Consider the following 24957-nt stretch of genomic DNA (forward strand, 5'->3'; position numbering starts at 1 on the left):
GTGTCCGACTCTTTGCGACCCCGTGGACTGCAGCTTACCAGGCTCCTCCATCCATAGGATTCTCCGGGCAAGAGTACTGGAGTGGGGTGCCATTGCCTTCTCCGTTTTATTATATGAAAAAAATCTAAAAACTTTATCTGAGACAATAAAATCATAATTTTAGGGGAAAATCCACAACAACTGTAGTGGAACAAGAATAAATCCTGCATTAGAGAGATCTTCTATCCCTTGACCTCAGCAATTTAGGTGAAATTTCATAGAGAGTTTTGTAAATGATTAAACAAACAAAAAAAAGTTCAGTTTTCATTATTAAACTTTAAAATTCTGAATATTAGTTCAAAAATTTTATGTCATGAGTATTCAAAAGACAAATCTAAGAAATTGCCTGCTTAAAGAAAACTGGTTGCCAGAGTAACTAAATTTTGGATGCAACACTTTCAAGCCTGGATGTGTCACGTTCAAAGTTTTATGCACCAAAGATTCTGCACAAGCTGGAGTCACACTTCAATTTGTTCCTCATTTATCATGCAATAATTATTAGTGTTGGGCATTCAATCTAAGAAAAACAAGAAAGCAAGAGACTGAAATTAGCAACTGTGCATTTTCACTTCGCCCTTCCAATTCTCTTCCATCTTTGGTTGCTAGTGTGAAATTTGTTAATACTGTAGGGGTGTCTTAGAAGGCTGGAGGTTGAAACTTGGCAGGAATGTTTCAGATACTCCACGGGTGAAAACTATAAGCCAATAATTCCTTTGCTTAGAATTGTTTAATCTTTTCTACATTATCTTTTAAGTTTGGCTAAAATCAAATTAAATGCCCCTCCTGGTATGTATGAAAAAACTAATGATAATGTTTTATTGCACTGAGGTTTTTATAAGACTCTACCACTTGTGTTCCCCCGATTCTAAGAATCAATGAATATTTATTTCTAGATATTAATTAAATTAGTAACAGAGTGGTTCTTTATAACTGACTATAATTAAGCCCAGTAGTGCAGTGGTTTACTTTCATAGTCTTGTTATATTTAGCAATAATTCAGTATCTGGGGATTTAGTCAACTTTCTGTGTCTTCACCCTTCTTTGATATTTGCCTCATATTTAGCATCCTTTGCACTTCCTTATCCTATCCCATCCCAGAATAATGATGTTGTTTCCCAGTTACTGATTTCTTCCTGGTTTACCTTGGGTGGTTTACAAAAATAAGCAAGAAAAGAGGAGCAGGCTTGATTATCAGCCTCTACCATCTGTCATGTGTCTTTAGGCAAGTTCTTTATATTATCTAAGTCTCTGGTTTTTATCTGTAACATGAGGATAATAATACTTGTTCTAACCAGCTCCGGGGATTGCTATGAAGATTTAAGCGGAATAATAAATATTCCATGTGCTTTGCTAATTGCAAAAAGCTAGACATTTATATGAATTGTGAAATCACCACTTACCCTTTTCTATAAAATAGGAATATGCAAATCAGAGGCAAAAAAGTTCATTAAAGCAATTTTACATTTTTAGGTAAGACAACGGAATATGTTGGTGTCACAGATTAGAATAAAATACTGATAAAACATCTAAAGTTACACAAACTAAAGTGCATAGCACATTTACAAATCAACCCTAAATTTAGGACTATGAGAAAAACTTCAAATAAAGAGTCTAATAGCTCACATTTGGATTATTAGAATGAATTATCAGGTAGTAAAACAGGATGTGTAAGAAACAGAAATATGATTTAAAGAAAGTGCGTGCATGGACTTTGGAATCAGAAGGATTCAGCACTGTAAAATGAAAATATTCCACATCTGTGCTCTCTAATATAGAAACCAAGGACTTCAAGTGGCTACTGAGCATCTGAGTGTGGCAGGTGTGACTGAGGAACCAGATGTGTAACTTTAAGTAATTTTAACTGTTATTTAAATAACCTCATGTGGTAGGTGGCTACTGTGCTGGACGGTGCAAACTTTGGGTTTAAATCTCAGTTCTGCTAGCTAGTATCGGAAGGCTCTGGGTATATATATATATATATATATTTTTTTTTTAATTAATCTATCTTTATTGAAGTATAGTTGCTTTACAATATGTGTTAGGTTCTACCGTACAGCAAAATGAATCAGTCATATGTATACTTATTCCCCTTCTCTTCTGAACTTCTTTCCTATTTGGGTCTCCACAAAGCATTAAGTAGAGTTCCCTGTGCTATAGAGCATGTTCTCATTAGTTACCTATTTTATACATAGAATCAATAGTGTATATATATCAGTCCCAGTCTCCCAATTGCTCCTATCCCCACTTCCCCCTTGGTATCTGAGTAAAACAAATATCACATATTAATGCATATATGTAGCATCTACAAAAATGGTGTAGATGGTCTTACTTGCAAGGCAGAAATAGAGACACAGACATAGAAATCCGGGTCTATCTTTTTACCACTCTCTGCTTCAGTTTCCTTATCTGTAAAGTGCCATGTCAGGTTTGAAATGATTGATCTGTTTAAAGTTACTAGCATAGTGCCTGGCACAAAGGAGACATTAAATAACTATAACTGCTTATTTTAATTATCAGTATAGTGGTGATGGTGGCGATGGTGGTGCTGGGTCCAGCAGGGTAACAGGTGATGTATCCCTGTTAGAACAGAGTATATATAAGTTCACCTAGTTTTCCACGTGTTCAGCGAAAGATTTAAGGACCCTAAATATAAAGATATAACATCAGAGGTAATATATTTGTCACCTCAAAAAATAATCATAAAGTCTTTGTTATATATACATATAGTAATAAAATAACTTTAAGAGAGAAACAGTATAGAATAACATACATGCACTGATGAGTTTAAGGATGCAAAATTACATCTATGCACCAACAAACGGGGCATCCCAGGTGATGCTAGTGGTAAGGAACCTGTCTGTCAATGCAGGAGATGAGACATAAGAGACTCGGGGTCAATCCCTGGGTCAGGAAGATCCCCTGGAGGGGAAATGGCAACCCACTCCAGTATTCTCACCTGGAGAATCCCCAGGGACTTAGCAGCCTGGTGGGCTGCAGTCCGTAGGGTAACAAAGAAACAGACATGACTGAGGGGACTTAGCATGCAGACCAACAAACCTAAGAGTCATATATCATAACTGCCATCAGTTTGCAAAACATATCTCAAATACCTGTAGGCTGTAAACGATTACCTCATTTCAGCAATTAGGAAGCTGAAACACTGGAAGCTCAAGTGACTCATCGAAATCAAAAAGCTAGCAATTGGCAAATAGCTAATAATTGGAAAATTAACCCTCTTTCCACTGTGTATCAAGAACTTTTGAGAGATTCATGCAAGCGATTTTAGTTTATATATCATTCAGTCACCACTAACTACTCTTTCTTACTTTTTAGTAATAAAGAGAAGAAGCATTTTTACTTAAATAAGTGACATGAATTTCTATGTTTCTGAGTCAAAAGTGACATGGCGTAGGCCTCAGGTGCAGAAAAATAAACTTCAAAGACAATTACTACCCTACCATGTCCTCTGCCTCATGCTTTTGCCTTTGTTCTGTTTGCAAACAATAAAGAGAAAAAGATGAGAGACTAAAGTCAGATAGTATCCAGAACATACTCTGCCTATTATCTCTCTTCTTGATTTGGTAATGTGTAAATACTGATATTGTCAGCACACACAATAGGTACAGCTTACCTATGAAGAATGAGTCCATAGTTGTAAGTTGTTTGTACGATATTTATGGACTCCAAAACAGACAAAACTAAAAATTTAGTACCACCACAGCAAATACAAAACCACCTAAAATCTCCCCAGAGATGGTAAGATGAAACAGGACATTTAGTTCTAGAAGTGAACTGGCCACTAGGGATGAATCCCAAATCCACAAATTTAGGGGTTTTGTTTTATTTTTAGTTTAGCAGAAGTTCATATGCTTGATCTATTCTCACATATAACCATTCATGATAAAGCCATGTCAAAAGCACTTAGAAAGTCTTGCTTTCAATTATGAGACTAGTAAGGGATATTTGAAAATACTTTACCATAGTTTCCTCTGGCCTTTTTTCATGCACATCCTTACATACAAGTTGCTTTATAAAGTTGCAATCATAAACATATTTGCAAATCTATGTTCTACTTTTTCTAAATATTGATTATATTAATCATTATCAAATTAATTATGTGTCTTCACAGCCATCATTGAATAGCTCTAATACATTTAAGAAATTGTAAAAACATTTGAAAGTGAAACTGGGTCAGTAGTGTCCAACTCTTTAAGACCCCATGGACTATACAGTCCATGGAATTCTCCAGGTCAGAATACTGGAGTGGATAGCCTTTCCCTTCTCCAGGGGATCTTCCCAACCCAGGGATCCAACCCAGGTCTCCTGCATTGCAGGTGGATTCTTTACCAGCTGAGCCACAAGGGAAGCCCCCAAAACATTTTAGGTCATCCTAATTTATTGGAGCCAGTAGATACATAATGTATATCATACACAGTGTTAAGAATGTGAACTTTTGAGTGAGACGGCCTAAATTTTGAATTGTGTCTTAATCATGAAGCTAGCTGTTCATTCCTTCCTTCTTTGTTACACCCACTTACTCAAAAAAGTATCTAGTGAGTGTCTACCATGTGTTAGACCTTGGTGGATACTGTGTATATATTTGATTTGATTGGACAGAAATATTCCCTAAATTGGAAGACTTCGATTGTTAAGATGTTAATTCTCCTTAAATTGTTTAATAATTAAAGTGTTTGCTTAGGATGTTAGGATGTGTATGTATATCTGAGTGCATGTATATGTATTATGTGTATGGAAATTGACCAGTTTTTAAAAATTTATTAAAAAATGCAGAAGGCCTATAACAGCCAACCTAAAACAAGAAAAACAAAGTTGGAGACTTTACCAGTTTGTAAGGTTTACTATAAAGCTATAATAATTAAGATCACATATACTGGCATAAATAAATGGAATATACCAGAGAAGATAGAAGTAGTTTACTACATTTATGGGGGCTTCCCTCATGGCTCAGTTGGTAAAGAATCCACCTGCAACGCAGGAGACTCCGGTTCATTTCCTGGGTTGGGAAGATCTGCTGGAGAAGGGATAGGCTACCCACTCCAGTATTCTTGGGTTTCCCCTGTGGCTCGGCTCAGCTGGTAAATAATCTGCCTGCAATGTGGGAGGCCTGGGTTTGATCCCTGGGTTGGGAAGATCTCCTGGAGAAAGGAAAGGCTACCCACTCCAGTATTCTGGCCTGGAAAATTCCACGGACTACATAGTCCATGGGGTCGCAGAGTCAGACATGGCTGAGTGACTTTCACTTTTTCGCTTTTATGAAAGACCTATATTAATACAGGGCTTCCCAGGTGGCTCAGTGGGAAAGAATCCTCTTGCCAATGCAGGAGATGTGGCTTGATACCTGGGTTGAGAAGATCCCCTGGAGAGGGAAAAGGCAACCCACTCCCAGTACTCTTACCTGGGAAATCCCATGGACAGAGAAGCCTGGCAGGCTATAGTCCATGTAGTCATGAATAGTCTGACATGACTGAGCATGAAGGCATGCACATTAGTGTATTTGCTCACTAATTGAAATAAATCTGAAATGGATTTTCAGTTTTATGAAAAGAACAATTATTTCCTCACTTTATGCCATTTCTACTTATATTTCTGTTTCATAGGAATGCTCTATTTTCAAAGAGCAGAGGAAATCTGTTTGTATATACTTTTTATACATTTATATGCTTACTTATATTTCCTTTTCTTCTAACTGCTTTCCATCTTATGGTTTGGAGATTTTCTCTATTGTTACTCAGTCTCGAAGTCATGAATGACTCTTCAACCCCACTGATCACAGCACATCAGGCTTCCCTGTCCTTCACTATCTCTAGGAGTTTGCTCAAATTCAGATTTCTCTATTACTGCATCTTTATATATGGCATTAATTAATCATGCTTAGAAGAGTTGATAAACAACAAAAACTTGCTCATCTTGAGTTGTGAGAAGGATTTGTCAACAATTCATCTTATCTTCAGGATTTGCAAGAAAGAAAAAGGATGATATTTTATACCAAGAGATTTTATTTTATTTTTTTTTTTATTTTTTATTTTTTTATTTTTTATTATTATTATTATTTTTTTTTTCCAGTGGGTTTTGTCATACATTGATATGAATCAGCCATGGATTTAAAATCCATACCAAGAGATTTTAAAATAACTTTTTATTTTCCAAAACATGGACACAGTCCTGTGTATAACTATTCAGTGTAAACTTTCCTTGAATAATTGTCATGCTTTTATGAAACTAATTTGATGCAAGAAATTTATCATATAGCCTAGTTAAAATAAAAATGATTTTACATTTAATCACTTTTATCTTTATCCTTTTAGCCTATACCAAAATTACTGTAAGAAAGGATGAAAATGAAGTCGCTCAGTCATGTCTGACTCTTTGTGACCCCATGGACTGTAGCTTACCAGGATCCTCAGTCCATGGAATCTTCCAGGCAAAAGTACTGGAGTGGGTTGTCATATCCGTAAGAAAGGATACAAAGTAGAAAATAAGTGTGCTTACTGGCATTCTCTTTACACTAAGCCAAACTTAGCCATTTTGAAATAAAATGCTCTACTTTACCATCAGTAACTTCCAAATATGCTTTTGTGATGATACTTCCGGCAACATTCAAAGTCTGGCAGATATAATAACCAACATCAGATCGCTGGACATTAGTAATAGTGAGGTCACCAGTCTGGGAGACTGAAAAACGGCTGGATGACTGTGGTGGCTGATATGAGAAAAGCAGATTCTGGAACCCAGAATTTGGGAGGAAAGAATAATAGGTTAATTGCTAGTTTCCAACATGTTTTTATGTTTTATATATTTATAAACAGATACCTAAATATTTATACATACACAAACATATGTATGAAAATAAGCTAAATATTCTCTATCACATACCCACATAGACAGAGGTACACACACACACACAAATGCACAAAGTTTAATCATCTAAACTTAAATGGTTATTTGAAAATTTAAATGAATTCTAAATATTGATATATGCCTTTATAATTTCAATGTCAAACAATACTATTTATAAAAGAATATGAGATACTATTAGAGTTAAATGTTTTACATATTTCAGCAAAACAGACTGAAAAGTTTTGTTTCACATAGATGTGACTATTAGAATTCTAAACAGTAAATCTTTTAATATATAAACAACATAGATATTTAAACACATTCCAACAAATTAAGTTTATCATTTTGGTACCATCACAAGAATCTCTGTTACCTGTCCGTTATAAAAGTTCAGTAATCTCAATCAAATTGTCAAGTTTCTTATTTTTCTGGTTAAATGGTGAGCATATCTATCATAGATTTTTAAATTCAAATACTGAATTTAAGAATTCATAACGGAGTTTTATTTCTGCAGAAAGTTATCTTAAAAACAAACTCTAGACAATACGTGATGCTACTTGGTGGTACAAATTTCTCTCTATGAATCTGAATATCTTGCTCATTGGAAGGAGTGTATATTTCATGCAAAGTAACATATAGTATCATTCTTTTTCATGAAATAAATAATAACATTCCTTCTAATCAAATAAATTTGCTACTTTTAAAAAATTTTAGGTGCCTTTTAACATGTATCATTTACAAAAGCTTAACTACTAGTACATGGATATGTATTCAATAACAAAATATTAAGAAACAGTGAGTTATTAAATCAAACCAAACAAAAATTATTTCAAATATGATATAGCTATTAGATGACAATGAATGATCTATTTAAATAACTAAATGGATCATTTAAATATTATTCTACTAAGAAAATCTGCTAGTGGATTTACTCTTATTGATACACAGATATTCATATATAATATACTTTCAATTCTTCCTTTTCTACTAAAATACTTTTTTTTCTTGTCTTTAATTTGCTGTCAGCAAATTTTGTCCTTTGAGGCCCAATGAAATGTGTTAGAACCAGACAAGACATCAGAACTCAAATGATAGCCTCCATACCATAATCAAGTTGATATTTGCTACCAAAGTGAAAATAAATGTGAACTTGATGGGATGGTGTACAAATTATTAGTGAGTACAGTCAGTAAACTACCTCCATGTAATGTTTATGAACATAGTAGAAGTAAGGTCAGAAGACAACACACTCAAGGATGATTTAAACAAAAAATAAAGAGGTTAGGAATAATTTTATTAAAAATGAATGAGAATAATTTTTACAAGTATCAGAAACATGTAAAGGAAGATGTGTCCATTTATTGAAGAACTCAAGTCACTAAGAGATAAGAAAACATAATTTTAAAACTATTTTTAAAGTTTCCTATTATTTTTAAAGTGAAAGTGTTTCAAAATTCCCTCTTTAATAAACTGAAGTCCCAAAGGAAACTTAATTTTTAAGAGCACAGATCTCTATATTCTAGCTTCAATGTATACAAAAAATTCTGGTTTATAAAGATGTATAGAGAGTAGGACTTGACAGCAAAAGTGATCACATATTACAGTTTTCAAAGAATTAAAATATACTGAATTATATCCAATATAACATCTACGCTAAAGAGACTTTCACATAGTTTGATGAATCTTTAATTGATAGATATAAAATAGATAAAACATAAAGAAGCAAAGAATATACTTCAGATTCCTAGTGCTTTCAGAGAAACTGCACTGACATCATTATCTTTGTTTCAAATGTGTGCAAATCTATTTTAAAATATAATTACAAGTATCTGAATAAGAGAAGTTAGAACTAACTGAATTAACTTGAGAAAAAAAGTAGTTTTTTTTTAATGTGGCTGAATTGAAAATAAAGGAAATAAACTGGAAAATAGAAATAAATTGGGAATAAATTTTCATGATTAAACAATTACTATTCTATATACCACCTGGTGTACCCAAACAAGGCAGGAAAAATTTGAGAATTAAAAGTTTGTTTTACTGTTGAAAAATGCAGGTGACTCAGAGATTTCTCAGTTCTCTTAAAGCAACAGCTATATGACTAAATCATTTGTTGCTTTTTCTTATATACGTGGCATTCACCTGTGCTAGCTGACATATTAGAACAAGGTCATACCTGACTCCCCTCTCTCCTCCAGAAGATAGCTGGTTGGGGGTTTCCTGTTGCTTCACACTGGAAAGTGACCGTTCGTCCCAAGGCAACCACCTGGTCACGGGGTTTCACAACAAAATGTGGAGGTTCTGAAGGAGATGAAACAGATCACCCTGAATCAAAAGCATGTAGTCACTGTCCTAATTGAGACAATCTGCTGATATTCCAAGTGCTGCCATTAATTTATATCACTTGTTATGTACTATCTAGATATACATAATGTATCAATTTTCACTTTTAATTCAATTGAAGCTAAATGGTTAACTGCATATTCATAGAGTGGAATCGGAAAGTTTTATAAAGAAGTTTTTTTTTTTTAAATTACTTGATCCTCTAAGATGAACTTCAATGTTAAAAAGGCTTCTTGAGCTACAATTTGACCCTTTACATTCAACATATACTCGAAATTTGTATGAATAAATATTTCTTCTCATTTATTGCTGCTTAAAGGTGTATGGGCATTAATCTTAGATGCTAGGACCTCCTGATGTAGGCAGGTCCTAAAATTACTTTAACTGAAAAGCTCCTGAAAGGCTACTATGGAAGGTATAACCATTTAAAATCTTCAGTCCAATTACTTGAATGGAAATGAATTTAAAGCACTAGTGGAGTCAAATGCCTCTTTCATTTACATAGGCAAGGGCATGTTCAAACAGAATATATATGGAAATGAGGGTAAATTGGAAACATCTGCTCATCCTGACATTATAAATACTGCCAGCTTTGTCCAAACTGTTTGATTTATACAGACTTAAATGGCCACTTCATCCAGCAGTAAATAGAGTGTCAGAAAAGTGTGTCAGTTACACTGAGAGCAATGCCAGCTGAAAACATTAGGTGTGCTGAGGGAGTCACTGGCTTAAAAAAAAAAAGCCTGTTTGGTCTGTGCTTTATGCTTGGAAGAAATGTGCATTGAATCTAAGTCTTTCTACCTACTGTTTACACTTTTCAAATTCATTTCTTATCAGCTGTCTGAAATGCCTAATTATTCTCCTTTCTTGTTTCAGTTCAAATTGAAGTGAATGTTTCAAGTCAGACATTTTAGTTTATACAGTGTAATCCACCTTTTAAGACTGTTCCATTATTTCTAAACTTTTCCTTAAAAATACGCTTAGTTACTTATGTCAGTCACTTAGGGTAAGCTCCTAAAGTGAATATGAACCAAAGGTATACCCAGATTATGTTAACATACCAGTCTGCTCACAAGAATATGACTTCTTCATTAATGAAGGTGAGGATTTGAAATGGTACTGTTTTCTCTTGCTAAACATTTTTTTGGTCAACTGCATCTGGGACATATATACAAGTATTTATAATAACTAAAATACAAAGTTTATGAAATTTATAAAATATACACTTTCTACATTTGTATGTATACAGGTGTGTAAAGTGAAATATAATACCTCTTTTAAAAAGAGAATGGATATGTAAAACAGCTTGCATGGTCACCAAACTGAAGAAAGCAATTATATTTCCTAACTTTTAGATGAGTGTGCTTTCTCCTATACTCCCTTTTTATTTTTAATTGAGGTTTAGTAGAAATTACACCATTTGACTAGAAAATTATAGGAGACCTGAAAAATCAGGGCAAATGCCTTCAAATGTCCTATAACTTATAGGGAAGAAAATACAACGTTAGGAGAATAAGTTTAGCTCAATTTGGTAATACTGAAGTTCTAGCTTATAATTTTTTTAAACTCTGATTGTAATTGAGTGGTTTACTCATGACTTTGGTAAACACCATCATTATCCAGGTATAATAACAGGCGTGTGCATCATGGCCTGGGGATTTTCCTCCACACACATCCATACAGGAGCATTTGATTCCTTAGTTAAGGGTTAGAATAATTGACATAGAAATTAGACCAGAAATTGAAAGGACTAAGACTGGATAATAAGTTAAATCCAGAAAAGAGTTTGGTTTGTTTCAATGAAAGAAAACCAAATGATTAATTAAATGAATGGGAGACTATGACTTTCCAATATATGCAGGGAACCTGAGTAGGAAAATATAAATGTTCAAATCACTCAGACAAGTAAAAACTTCGGGTGGTCTCTTTTCTAAATCTCAGCAGCATGTCTAATAACATGTGCCAGAATCCATGTTTCTTTTATAAAATGCCAGCTTGCCTGAAACCTCAAAGACGTGGGAACAAGGGTTACAAACCCTTATGTTAACTGCACTTACCCTGCAGCAATCCTTCCACACAGGATATTTGCCTGGAAATGAATTTACTATATCTTATAGGCATATTCTCCAGCCAACATCAACAAAGACACCAGCCAGAAGGCATGTCTCAGAAAAAATCCTTTTCTAAATGTATGTTAGATACTAGGTGTAGACATATCTCTAAGAAAAATTTCAAATGGATTAAATATGCCTCTATCAATCTTCTATCATCATTACTTATATTTAGATGGAGAAGGTTGGTCTCACGTGCATCTAATTGATGTTTAAATGTTGATGTTAAAAATGTTGGGATATTTTTCAAAGGCTACAATATTTAAATTTACTATAATTAAAAATAGATAAACATGTTAATAATGTCACATATGTTCAGTGTTGGAAATAAAATTAGACAAGCAAAGAAAAAAAAGAAAATCTACTGATAATGCAGCCATACATACTGGACTGTATAGTTTTAAAATATTCTCCTACAATATCACTTAAATGACTATTTAACAGTATAAATACTAAGTTACCTTCATTACTTAAGTAATCAATTGTCTTTAAATTTAGATTCTTTCTAATTCCCACTGTTAAACACAATAGTGAAATTAACATCCTTCTCAATTTTATTCAAGTTTATTTCAACTGAAACTCTCCTCCCAAACCTCACAAACACTGAGTATTAACAAATTGCCAAACTTAGAACAGAATCTCCTAACTGGCATTTTTATATTAGTGTGATTAAACATTTATTTTCACATTACTTTGCCATTAATATCCTATTTATTGTGGATATTGTGTTCCTGTGCTTAGCTTTTTGATTTCTAGGGACTAATGATAGACTAGTTTCATCCATTTCTCAAAAACATTTTATATATATATTTCCATTTATTAAAGTTTTTTCTAATCTAGTTGAGCATGTTTGTTGTTCAGTCAATATAATTATATGATATAGATCATATAATACCTAACAAATTGTATTATATAAATGTTTACTTCACTTTCATCTTTCACTTTTGCTTTCATTAAATTTGAATCCAGCTATAGCTTTGCACATATGGAAAGCTTTGCATTACCATTATTGAACAATCGATCTTCCTATGTTAGTATGAAATGACATCGTTAGAATATTTGTACAGCTTTTTAACTTAAAACATAGGGTCAAAATTATTGCATGAAACACCATACAGAATATCCAAGAATGGTGCTCTAGCATCCCAAAAGTGTGTGAGTGGACACCTTCCCAAAAATACTGATAATGAAAGTATTCAAAAAATTTTATTTACATGACAACAGATCTTTATTAAAGCAAATTTTGATACATTTTAAATGCATCATGTGGTTATTTCTTACATAAAATGAAATGAATCTGACACATAGAAATGAAAATGAGTGCAACCAGCCCTAAGGGCAAGGTTATTCACTTATAGGACTTTCAATGACTATTATTAAACAACAGTTAGATAGACAGATATAGATGAATTCATAAACATATTTTAGATCTCCCAAACACAAATGGTCCTCTGGGCACCTATTTTGTTCATTGTTTACCTCATGAGATACAAACTGAAATGGTACTTAATCAAGATAAAATTCTACTCCTTGTTTTATCACTCATTTAAAAAAGAGGAAAAAAAATAAAAGGATGCAGATCACACACCATTTAATAAGATAAAATTAGCAACCCCATTACCTTTCACTCTTTGTCACAGTTACCCATACTTCCTGCAGACTTTATTCTGTGCAGTCTGTCTTTGTGGCCAATGACAAGTGAAACATGGAGGCTGATTGGTTGAAGGACATGGAAGGGTATGGATGGAAAAGGGCAAGAGAAGTTCCAGTCACAATGACACGATGATTAGAAGATGGCCAATAAAATGTCAACTTACCAGACCCAACTAAAACAAAACAAAAAAGAAAACATGGAATAAATAAAAATAAAGAAACTGAAAATGAAACAGAAAAAGTAGTAAGATTTGACTTAACCAATGATCTTTTCTTTTAAATAAAAAGAACACATTAATATTTGGATACATGGCTCATACTATCCATGAATGAATTATATTTGCTAGCACTTCTATATCACCATAAATCATTTAAGAAAAATAGAAATGAATCTTAAAATATCTACTTTGATTAAATGGCAGAGCAACAATGAATGATAGCTATAAAATTATAAAACACATTTCAATGACTTTACATTGTGCTACCAGATGACAGGATCAGATAACTATAAGTGTAATGGGTTTAAAAGAAAAAACACTATAAATCTTTACTGCTAATGCCACATAGAATAGAAATAAAACATCCTAAACAAAGATAAAGTGTTAAATCTTGTAACTCCACCATCAAATTAATTTTTAAATGGTTCATGCTGCCAATGATATTCTATTAAACCCATTCTTCTCATACTTGAATAAGCATTAGAATCACCCTTATATCTGGTTAATATACAGGTTATGATTATATAGATCAGGACTATGACGAGGGATTTTGCAGAACCCAGGTGTTGCTGGTCCATGACCATTGGCTGAGTAGTGTCGTTAATAAAAAGTGTTACATTTGTATCCTTGCATATTTTTCATTGAGAAAACAAGAAAAAACGTAAACACATTATGAAAACAGAAAACTTTATAACACTAATAAAGTTAGAGTCACATTACCTGTTTTCAGGGCTGAAACATTGGATATTTTAACATAGAAAGCTTGAGTAATACATATTTAAAATATTGGAAAGCAATTGTTTTGCTCATTTAGAAACAAAGGTAATTACTGTCAAATGCAGAGCCTTTTCATAATAGCCCAGTAGATAACCACAATACATTTTACTCAAATAAATAATGCCCATGTCTTTCAGCAAGTCACAATTAATTAGACTTGATTGTATTTCTGTGCCTTAGATAAATGAACTATTCTAAGCACTGGTACTGTGAAATGGTACAAGTTTTAAAATAGAAGCATTCTCCTGTTCTCTCTATTGTTACCACCTCTGCAAATTTGAAAGGTAATTCAGAAATACACTTTTAACTCACACGTTCCCTTTAGTGTGAGCGAAATAGATTGTTTTTATTTTTCACTCTAAAGTAAAATCTCTAATTTTTCATTCATGCAAGCAAGAAAAGTTTAAAAAAATCTCATTTACTCAGACATAATGTTTATCATAGCATCAAACATGCCATCCAGATTTAAAAACACATACAGAGAAGATGGGGCTTGTTTACGTTTCTCAAAAGTTTCAAGATGATGTCTTTTAAATGACAGAAAGAAATGTTCAGAAACTACAAGAAAGCAAACCTGATAACTACAGCAACATAACTTAGCTTTGAGAAAACACAAAATCATAGAATTATCTTTTGGGTAACCTCTGAAAATAAATTTGATTAGACTGATACAGTTAAAATCAAGCCTTACTGAAAGTCAGGAGATCAGAGAATGATTCATCAATAGTTTCTAATCATGTATTTTCAGCAATTTAAAATTCCTTAAACAGTTTCAAAAATATTTAACATGTTAGAAACCAAGAAATCACTGGGAATTAGTTCATTTAAAATTTTAAAAGGCACTTTTCTCTTGCTTGTAGGCTTTATCAGCTGAACTGCAGTAGTTGAATCTTTTAATTAAAATCTAGTGTGTTTAAGAATGTCCGGCTAGTACACTTGCATATAACATCAATGGAAAGTGATAACTGTAAAATGTTTCATAGTCTATTAAGGACCCTAAAACTTATCTAAGACAACATCTAACACAGAAGCTCCTAAAACATCAGAGGTTTTTGACAGGACTCTATCTTGAATGATCTTTTAAGCTTTTAACAACCATGACTGTCAGGAAGTGAGTCTTCTTATCTAAATGGAAACCTGCCCGACACAATTTCATTTGTTCTAGTTTCAGCAAACAAATAAATGCCACTTAGATCCTCCACATAAAACCCTTTTACTCATTGAGAATAAATGACAGAAATGTCTTTAAATCATTAGGTTTTTCACTGATTTCCCCTTTCTCGATATTTCTCTCAAGGTCAGGATGAAGAATTTTTCTTTTTTCCCCCTATACAGAAAGCAGAGACCTTCTACAGAACAGGCAGTGCCCATTATTGTTGAGTTAGATTAGTCCAGAAAGAATCAGAAAAAAATGAGTCATTTGGATCCTGTTCATTCATTATCCTCTAATGCCCCTGGTTTATGAGCAGCTTCTTTCCCATCCTCTCCAGAACTCTTCTCAACTTCTTTTTCTTTTTTTTTCTGCTTTAAAGACTGGGAGCACCTCTATCCCAATCCCTTTCCTCTTAAGAAAGAGGAAAAGCCTGTCTGTCTCTATCTCTAATAAAACAATAAAACAATAAAATGTTAGCTCTGGAAGTGACCTCAGAATTTATCAGTCTAAGAACCTAAATTGTTAAAAATAACTTCTTCAAGGATACAGATGACTAACCAAAGACAGTCTTCCAGGTTTCTTGACTAAACTCAAGTCTGTACAAATTTTCCTACTAGTTAATCAGTTTGGGGAGAATGATATGCACTAGGACAAATAATCTATTTCATTTTACATACACTGTTTAACCTAAAATCCTTACTACCTCTGCATCAGAGCAATTTTAAAGTATTCCTCATGATATTAAAATTCTTTAAAGAATATTTAGCTCTGGTTTGAAAAAGACATGGGAAACTAACAGGTGGGAAGAAAACAGACTTAAAGCCTTTTAAAAAGTTCACCTTTTGGGGAAAAAAAGTAACCATTTCTTAAGGATAAATCAACTTTAATCAATTCTTATCTTGAAGTGACATTTTATATCAATATACACTGAAAAAAATAATACTCTTTTGAAGATGAGGACAAATAATATTTTGACAAAAATATTTCTTAGGGTAAATGTGCCAAATAGGAAGTTAAAATAACTTTACAAAATAAATACATATTTTTAAGAGGAAAAAACCTTACTAATTTTTGTCTTTTAACGTTTCAACATCGTGCAGATTATAATCCACCTTCAGGAACAGACTGAAATTTCTTTACATTGTAGGGAGTTTGGAAAGGGGCAAAGGATTGGAGAATTTGCCCCAAAGCCGAGTTTGTATGTGAAGCATAGTGTTCTCACCTAGATTTTATTTTCTTGAGATTGGGTGCAGGAGGACGAGGAGTTAAGCAAAATCTAAAATACACACACACACACACACACATACACATACATTTATATCTATTACATAATTATAAATTTCTGGTACACTTTTGATTCAAAAGGAGAAATGGCACTCTAAAATATTTGGAAATATACAAATTATGTACCTGAGTAACAGTTTTTAGAAAATGAACTGTTTAAAATGGTATAGAGAATTTAGCCTCTTTCTCTCCCCCATTCTCCCATGCCCTCCCTCCCACATACAAATACACATACACATGATTATAGAGTGAAAGATCTTCTTCCTCTTTTGAATGGGTCACCAAAAAACTCCAGATTATTTAATTAGTTTGCAATCTTCTGTATTCTAAGAATGTACACTATTCAGACAATAATCTTTAGGTATAAATAAGAGAAGAAGCTAAGAGCGAAGACACAAAAATGAAGGAAGCAAAGAATGAAGCAAGGGAGGTGGGGAGGGAAGGAGAAAGAAAAGACTCATTTCTTCTATCTGCTTGTCATATGCAGGAGACATGAGTCAGAAAGATGATAAATGCTTGAAAAAATTACACAGAAGCTTGAGGAAGAGGCTGTTTTTTGATCTGAGAAAACAAGTCAGCTGGACAGATATTTAAGACATCTTCAGATTATGTCTAATAAATACAGGGACCAGCCAATCTTGATAACTACTTAGGCCAGAAGAGAAGAAGATAATGGGCCTAAATAATAGCATGAACAACTTAGGAAAAGTAAAGAAAAGAAGCAGTTAACAGTAAAGGTCACTGAACCATGAATTGGTTGCCAACTGTGATGTCCCTAGAGGTCTTTAAATATGGGATTTATTTCCATTTGGCCACAACAGCTTAGCTATATAACCCTGTCTGGTAAAGAAATAGAGTAGTTGACTCTTAAAATGCTTTCTACACTGTGATTTTAAGACTATGGAAATTCAGAAGTAAAGCAGGACAACAGATATACCCCTCTGCCTCCAATAGTTTTCCTTCTGATTAGGTATATACAAATGGATACTCTACTAGAAAATTTCCTGGGAAATATTCTTTTCAGTTAACATTACCTAAAGTTGATGAGGTACTTTACATACATAGCTTATAATATAAATCCAGGTGATATCAGAAAATTGCAAGAAATTTAAATATTTGCAAGTTTAGCACAAAGGTAAAGTTACAATTTGGATATTTCCACATTGAAATCTCTATTTTTGAAGTACAGTGGCAAAAATATTTGAATTTATAGTGATGAATTAGATAAAGTATCCAGCAATGGGTCATACAATTATTTTCATTATTAGTAGCTAAACAGTAGTGAATCCCCAAACTGATGTGATTTATCTCATTCTTGCACATTGTGCTTTTTAAACAGCAAGGTTTAATGAACAAATATTACAGACTAGAATTGTAAATACCACATTCCAGAAGAATATGAATGGAGTAAAGTACTGAGTTATAAGATTTTTTTGAGAAGAAATACATTTGAATAAAATAGAACACTCAAATATTTAAGCAGTGAAGCTATCTGCAGCTGAACTGACAAAACCTAATCACTGTTACACAAGAGAAATGATATGCATAGATACTCATGAATGATAATATCTCTAACAATTAAAAACTCTCAAGATATTTTAATATGAGATATGACTTCTTTTTAGGGAAAAGATTGAGTTTAACATAAAAGCCTGTCATTATGTCTTTCAAGTCTTCAGGCATACAAAATAGAGTGACTAAGAAGGACACTTTTAGAATATATTTAATTGGTACATAAAATACCATGAACTTTTCCCCTCCACTTAACTACCTCACTTTAGATCAGTAGTTCCAGAGACAATTCTGATTGTCACAGAAGCGGGGGTGCTTCAGGCATCTACAAGGCAGAGGTCAGAGATGCTGATAAACATCCTACAACATACAAGAAAGCTTCCCATAACAAAGCATAACCCAACCCAAAATGCCAATAGTACCATGATTGAAAACTCTGCTATCTGCACAAAATATCTTGCACTATGCCTGATACACGAAATATCTTGCACTATGCTGGAAAAAGTTAATAAACTTCTTCTTTTCTGTTTCTAAAAATGTCCCCACTGTACCCCAAAACACTTATTAAATGGTGCAACTTGCTATTTGCCTGCTAAAGAGTCTGAAACTGAAATGCAGGTATCCAGCAATCTATGACGATGCATATGCCACCTGATGTAGGATCTCAGGATCATAATGGTGGTGGTATCAGTATCAGTTCAGTCGCTAAGTCGTGTCCGACTCTTTGGGACCCCCTGGATCACAGCACGCCAGGCCTCCCAGTCCATCACAAACTCCCAGAGTTTACCCAAGCTCATGTCCATTGAGTTGGTGATGCCATCCAGCCATCTCATCCTCTGTCATCCCCTTCTCCTCCTGCCCCCAATCCTCCCAGCATCAGGGTCTTTTCCAATGAGTCAGGTCTTCGCATGAGGTGGCCAAAGTATTGGAGTTTCAGCTTCAACATCAATCCTTACAATGAACACTCAGGACTGATCTCCTTTGGGATGGACTTGTTGGATCTCCTGGCAATTTTGGTGATAATAGTTCCTAAATCAATTTAGAAAGCCAGAAGCCTAGATCTTTCTTTTCTTCTTCTTTGAGATGTACAATTCATTACCAAACTCCATAGCTTTTACTTCATAACTGTTTCTCCATTCCATCCACCTCTTTCTGACTCTATTACCACCACCCTGGGCAATTTATGCAACAGCCATCACCTGAAATAATGCCTTGCTTTTTTTCCATTCTGACCTCACAAAGCAACCAGAATGCTTAAAAACTAAACTAATCTGATTATAGCACATTTAGTTCAAAAGCCTTCAATAGGGTCTCATTGCTCTTAAAAGAGAGCAAAATCCCCAACATGGCCTTGCTAAGTAACTCTTTGGTGTTTTCTCATATTTCTTCCCTCCCCCACATTTCCAACTTAGCCATGTAGGTCTTCTTCTCATTCTTGAGTACCCTTTGCTTCTTATTACTTCTGGTTCTGTTTATGCTATACCCTGAGATCCTCCTATTTTAAATTCCTACTCATCTTAGCACTTAGCTAAAAAAAAAAAAAAAAAAAAAATACTTCTTCAAGGAGCTACCTTAAATTTCATACTAAATCTTATCAGAATGCTACTATGTTCTTACAGAGACCTTAACTTTTCTTCTAGGGCATGTAACTACAGCCTTAAACTATAAATGTGTGATTATTCTATAGAGGTCTGTTTCTTAAAATAGCCTGTAAGTTCCACGAGGGCAAGTATTTAAATATTTTGTTTTCCATCATTTCTCTAGAACTTATCGAGTTGAGGACACTATTTACATTGCATTTAAATATCTGTTGAAAGAGTGAACAAATGACAATAATGTCCCCATTATCCAGCTGAAGGCACTTTCTTCCACCCATACCTTTAAAAATCCACTTTTTACATTACTATAGACATTTGCGTATATCTCTCTTTATCAATAAGCTCCATTAAGGCAGGCTTACTGTCTGTGCACTCACTGTGTCTGGTGTATTGTTTTATACATAGAAGGTACTCCAACATTTGTTTAGTTGAAAATCTGGGACCCTTATCTTCAAATAGCGTAAGCCATGGAGGGTCAGCATTAAAGTACATGATGGCATAATAATAAAACTACTCAACTGAAAGTTAAATAACTTTGGATCAGATTCTCTGCAAAATTAATCAGATCTATCCTGCATAAATCACATAACCTTTTACGTATCAATTTAATGAAGAGACATCAACGTTAGGTAACTATGTGTCAGATCATACACCAGAAACCTTCCCAGCAACCCTGTACAAGAGTTCAATATGCCAATTTTGTAGAGGGAGAAATACGAAGGTTAAGTAATTTTCTTAAGATCATGTATCAGGTAAGACATGGAAGATTGGTGCTCAGGTCTGTCCAGCTCTTTAAATTCTTGCTATTTTTGGAATACTGCATGACTTGCTTGTTTAAATTTTTTTTAAAAAATTGTTAAACCTTTTTAACAGTTCAGTTGCTCACTCATGTCTGACTGTTTTCAACCCCATGGACTGCAACACACCAGGCTTCACTATCCATCACCAAATCCCAGAGCTTGCTCAAACACATGTCCATCGAATTGGATGGTGATGGTTGGTGCCAGCCAACCATCTCATCCTCTGTTGTCCCCTTCTCCTCCTTATTAAACCTTATTCAAATGTAAATTTGGCTCTAAAATCTTTTGGCTCCATGGCATAAACAAAATAACTCTCAATAAAAAACTATTTAAAAGGAAGCCCACTGAATGGGAGAAAATATGCACAAATTATATTTCTGATAAGGGGCTAATATCCAAGAAACTCATACAACTCAATAGCAAAAAACCCAAATAACGTGATTTGAAAAATGGGTAGAGAATCTGACTCAACATTTTTCCAAGAAGACATATAGATGGCCAACAGGCACATGAAAAGATGTTCAACATCACTAACCCTGAGGGAAATGCAAATCAAAAGCACAGTAGGATATCACCTCAGGGCTTCCCTGGTGGCTCAGATGGTAAAGCGTTTGCCTGCAATGCGGGAGACCTGGGTTCGATCCCTGGGTCGGGAAGATCTCCTGGAGAAGGCAATGGCAACCCACTCCAGTACTCTTGCCTGGAAAATTCCATGGACAGAGGAGCCTTGTAGGCTGCAGTCCATGGGGTCGCAGAGAGCTGGACATGACTGAACAACTTCACTTCACTTCACATATATTAGAATAGCTACAATTAAACAGACAGGAGAGACTTCTTTGTGGCTAAGAGTATACACTCCCAATGCAGGGGGCCTCGGTTCAATCCCTCGTTAGGAAATTAGAATCTACATGCTGCAACTAAGAGTCCGCATGCCTCAACTAAAGATTCTGCATACTGCAACTAAGACCCCATGCAGCCAAACAAATAAATAAATATTAAATAAACAGACAAAAAACAAGAAATAAGGAATGTTGGCAAGGATGTGGAGAAAATAGTACACTTTGCGTATTATTAGTGAGAATGTAAATAAGTGAGGCTACTATGGAAAACAATATAGAGGGTCCTCAAAATTTAACAATAAAACTTCCATGATAAAGCAGTTCCACTCTTAAGGTATTCATCCAAAGCAAACAAAAACACTAATCCATATACATATATATATTCATTGCAGAATTATTTACAATAACCAAGACTTAGAAAAAAGCTAAATGTCCATTACTGGATGAATGGATAAAGAAATATAAACTAATTAGCTAAATAAATAACTACATAAACAATGGAATACTATACAGCCATTAAAATAAGGATATCCTGTAATTTGAGACAACATGGATGGACCTTGAATGTATTATGCTAATTGAAATAAGTCAGGGAGAGGAAGAAAAATACCATATGACCTCAATTACATGTGGAATTTAAAACAAAAGAAAACAAAAAAAAAGTTTATAGATACAGAGAAGAGATTGATGATTGCCTAAGGTGAGGGTGAAGGGTTGGTGGAATGGATGAGAGAGGTCAAAAGTTATAAATTCCAAGTTATAATAAATAAATAAATTATATAATGGAAGATACAATGTACAACAGAGGGAATATAGTTACTAATACCCTACTGCATTCTTGAAGGTTGCTAAGGCAGTAATTCTTAGAAGTTCTCATCACAAGGAAAAAAAAATTTAACTATATATGGTGATGGATATTAACTAGACTTATTGTGCTGATCACTTTGCAATGTATATAAATATAGAATCATTATACTGCACACCTAAAACTAATATAATGTTATGTCAATTATATCTTAACAGAAAAGACATTATTTAAATGAATAGTCTATATATTAATATATGAAATTAACATGCATACATAATTACTCTGTGTCACATATGGGCATGTTTCACACACATAGAAAGGTTTTGGGGGAGGAAACGACTCATGTTATATTCTATTCTCTCATTGAAAAAAAACAATGTCCAAACAGCCAATTCCATCTCTGCAGAAAGATGTGATAGGATAACTACTGTGAATGTCAAATGTATGCAACCAAGTATCAAATGTATATGTTCAGTTTGCTATACATTATAAAGACAACTCTGACCTCAGTTCTTTCATAAGTAAAAAAGAGCCCTCATCCTTGTCTACTATTCAATATGTCAACAATCCAGTACAGAAATTATGTAACTTATCATAATTTCCAATAAACCTAAATCAGGTCAGATTTATTTATTATCACCCATACTTATTAATTTAGTATTTATTCATTGGGGGGAATAAAAAGCCTAAGTAAAAACACAAGAGCACCCCTTAATCTCTTTGCCAACGATCTAAAAAGAACACTGTTCGAAATGGCTCTTCTGTCATCCATGTCAACTTTTTTTTAAAAAGTACCTTTTAAAATGCCATATCTATCAGTTTTCATTGTTCAGTGGTCTAAATTTTCTCCTAATAACACTGACCACACAAAATAAATGTCCTACAGCTAAAGCTAACTTTAACAACCATTTAAATATTTTCCTACTCTCATAATTCTGTTATAAAGCAATTACTCAGCTATATTTTGTCTTACACTTATTTTAGTATTTTCTATAGGTGTGTTTATACTGGCACATAATTTACCAAGTCAAGAGTGTAACAGTTTAAAAGAAAATTAAAATGCTCATGGCATTTCAATCAGTTTTGCAAACTTTATGTAAGATATTAATAGGCAGTAATTTTTAAATAATACAGAATCTTTTAAAAAATGAAATAAAAAGCATATTGCATTTTGAATTGTTGAAATAAGGTTCAGAGCACACCAGCTGCTGTATAATGTAAAGTGTAACTATTCTAATGATGAGCCTAATGTTTGGAATATATAGAAATGATTTGTGAATCTGTAAGGATGAACACTGCTCAGCATCATTATTCATTCTGTGTATACCTATAAAATATTTGAAATGATAGCAAGCAAATAATAAAATTTGATACATATGGATGCATTGAAAAGTCACTTTTCAATTATCTTGCATATTTAATTTATCCAGGTTCATCACAAGAAAAGGGTGTTCTTAATGTCAAAGTCTAAAATCATTCTCTTTATGATTATTCTCTCTTAAACAATGAGTTATCTCAATCATTTATGTCCTAGTAATTCTGGATAAAACAGAATAAATACATCAATGTAAATTAACAGGATTTTTTTTCATTATTCACAATATCACAACATAATTTCACATCTTAAAGTTATGTAAGATTGTTAGCAATGAATTTAATGTTTTAAAATGAGCTACCCATTAATGACTAGAGCAAAAGACTAATTCACTTTTTCAAATTTCATCCTCAGGCTGAGTAATGCAGATGCTGTAGATTCACACAACTCAGTTACATCTTTACAGGTTGCCGTCATTATTTCAGAATGTAGGTTTCTAAAGATGGTTACTAAGTTATCCATCTATATCATTGAGCAATGAGAAAAACTTATCCACTGTTATGTAGATGAATAAATTCCAGTAAAGCTCAGAACACAATGGAAGATCCATGATGTGCTGTTTACTAGTGTGGTGCTAGTCATTATTTGTCACAGAATCATCTTATGTACCAATTATTTCTTGTACCCGACTGCTCTATTTACTTCTTCAAATACTTGCTTGACAAAAAAACAAACAAACTTAAGAGAGTGTTTCAAGTTCTCTGTAGGAAGGTTATGTGGAGAATTGCTTTTTCTTTCGAATAATTTTCAAGATTTATATCAATTTGTGTGAAATAACTGAAAGCAACCCAAAACCTTCATGAGTAAATGAAAGAAATCTAAGGGAATGTCACATCTTCAGCAGTCATTAGGGTTAAAATGGCTATCTCTGAAAGGTTATAAGAACACAAGAAGCTCTTTACTTTATCCTTTCTACAAAAAAAAAAAAAAAAGGAAAAGAATCATAGGCCATAATGCTACTGAGTCTCAATCAAATCAAATACCATTTAAAAAAAAAAGAAAAAACCCAGCAGGAGTGGAGCTCAGCATCCTATTTATGCCACTGGATCAGAACAGTTAGGAGAGGAAGCCATTCTCACAAATCATTCTCTTGTTAAATTCTGTAGTGGGACTTCATTAAACCTCTTGGCTCTGAGCACTCTACTTTCAGCCTGTTCACAAAGAGCTCAGCTGGCAATACTGACTCTTTAAAAAAAGTCTTCAATCACACATTGTCTTTGGGGGTTTTCTTTTTATAACCACAAATCATTTCTTTCTCATTAGCTCCTCAAATCTTCAGTTCAAGTTTTTTAAAACATTATTTTTAACTACAAAGCAACCAACAGCAACAACACAAAAAAGCCACAACAAATCCCATAAGGGGGGCATTCTGAGTAAGTCTCCAGTTCAACATTAAGAGTAGCAATACATATAATAGGAGGTGGTAAATACATATATAAAAAACATTCTGTGCGTGTGTGTGTGTGTGTGTGTGTATGTCCCAGTTCCTGAAGCCCTGAAGTACTGTTTACTCTAGTACCACTGACTTTACTGGGCCTTTGTGGCTTCCTGCCACATGTCATGAAGAATCATTCCCCAAAGAACCAGCCTGC

At 33.7% G+C, this 24957-nt stretch overlaps 1 protein-coding gene across 1 annotated transcript in view; it reads right to left on the reverse strand.

The window, feature by feature from the left end:
• ROBO1 (roundabout guidance receptor 1) overlaps positions 1-24957 on the reverse strand; it is a 442006-nt gene that overhangs the window by 75332 nt on the left and 341717 nt on the right. The window contains exons 7-9 of the mRNA XM_061134342.1: positions 13166-13174; positions 9071-9195; positions 6610-6781 (exon numbers count right to left, since the gene is read on the reverse strand). Of these exons, the coding sequence (XP_060990325.1) occupies positions 6610-6781; positions 9071-9195; positions 13166-13174 (306 nt within the window). The remainder of the gene's footprint in view (positions 1-6609; positions 6782-9070; positions 9196-13165; positions 13175-24957) is intronic.

This window comes from Dama dama, chromosome 31 (genome assembly GCF_033118175.1).
Source record: "Dama dama isolate Ldn47 chromosome 31, ASM3311817v1, whole genome shotgun sequence".
NCBI classification, from domain to species: Eukaryota; Metazoa; Chordata; class Mammalia; order Artiodactyla; family Cervidae; genus Dama; species Dama dama.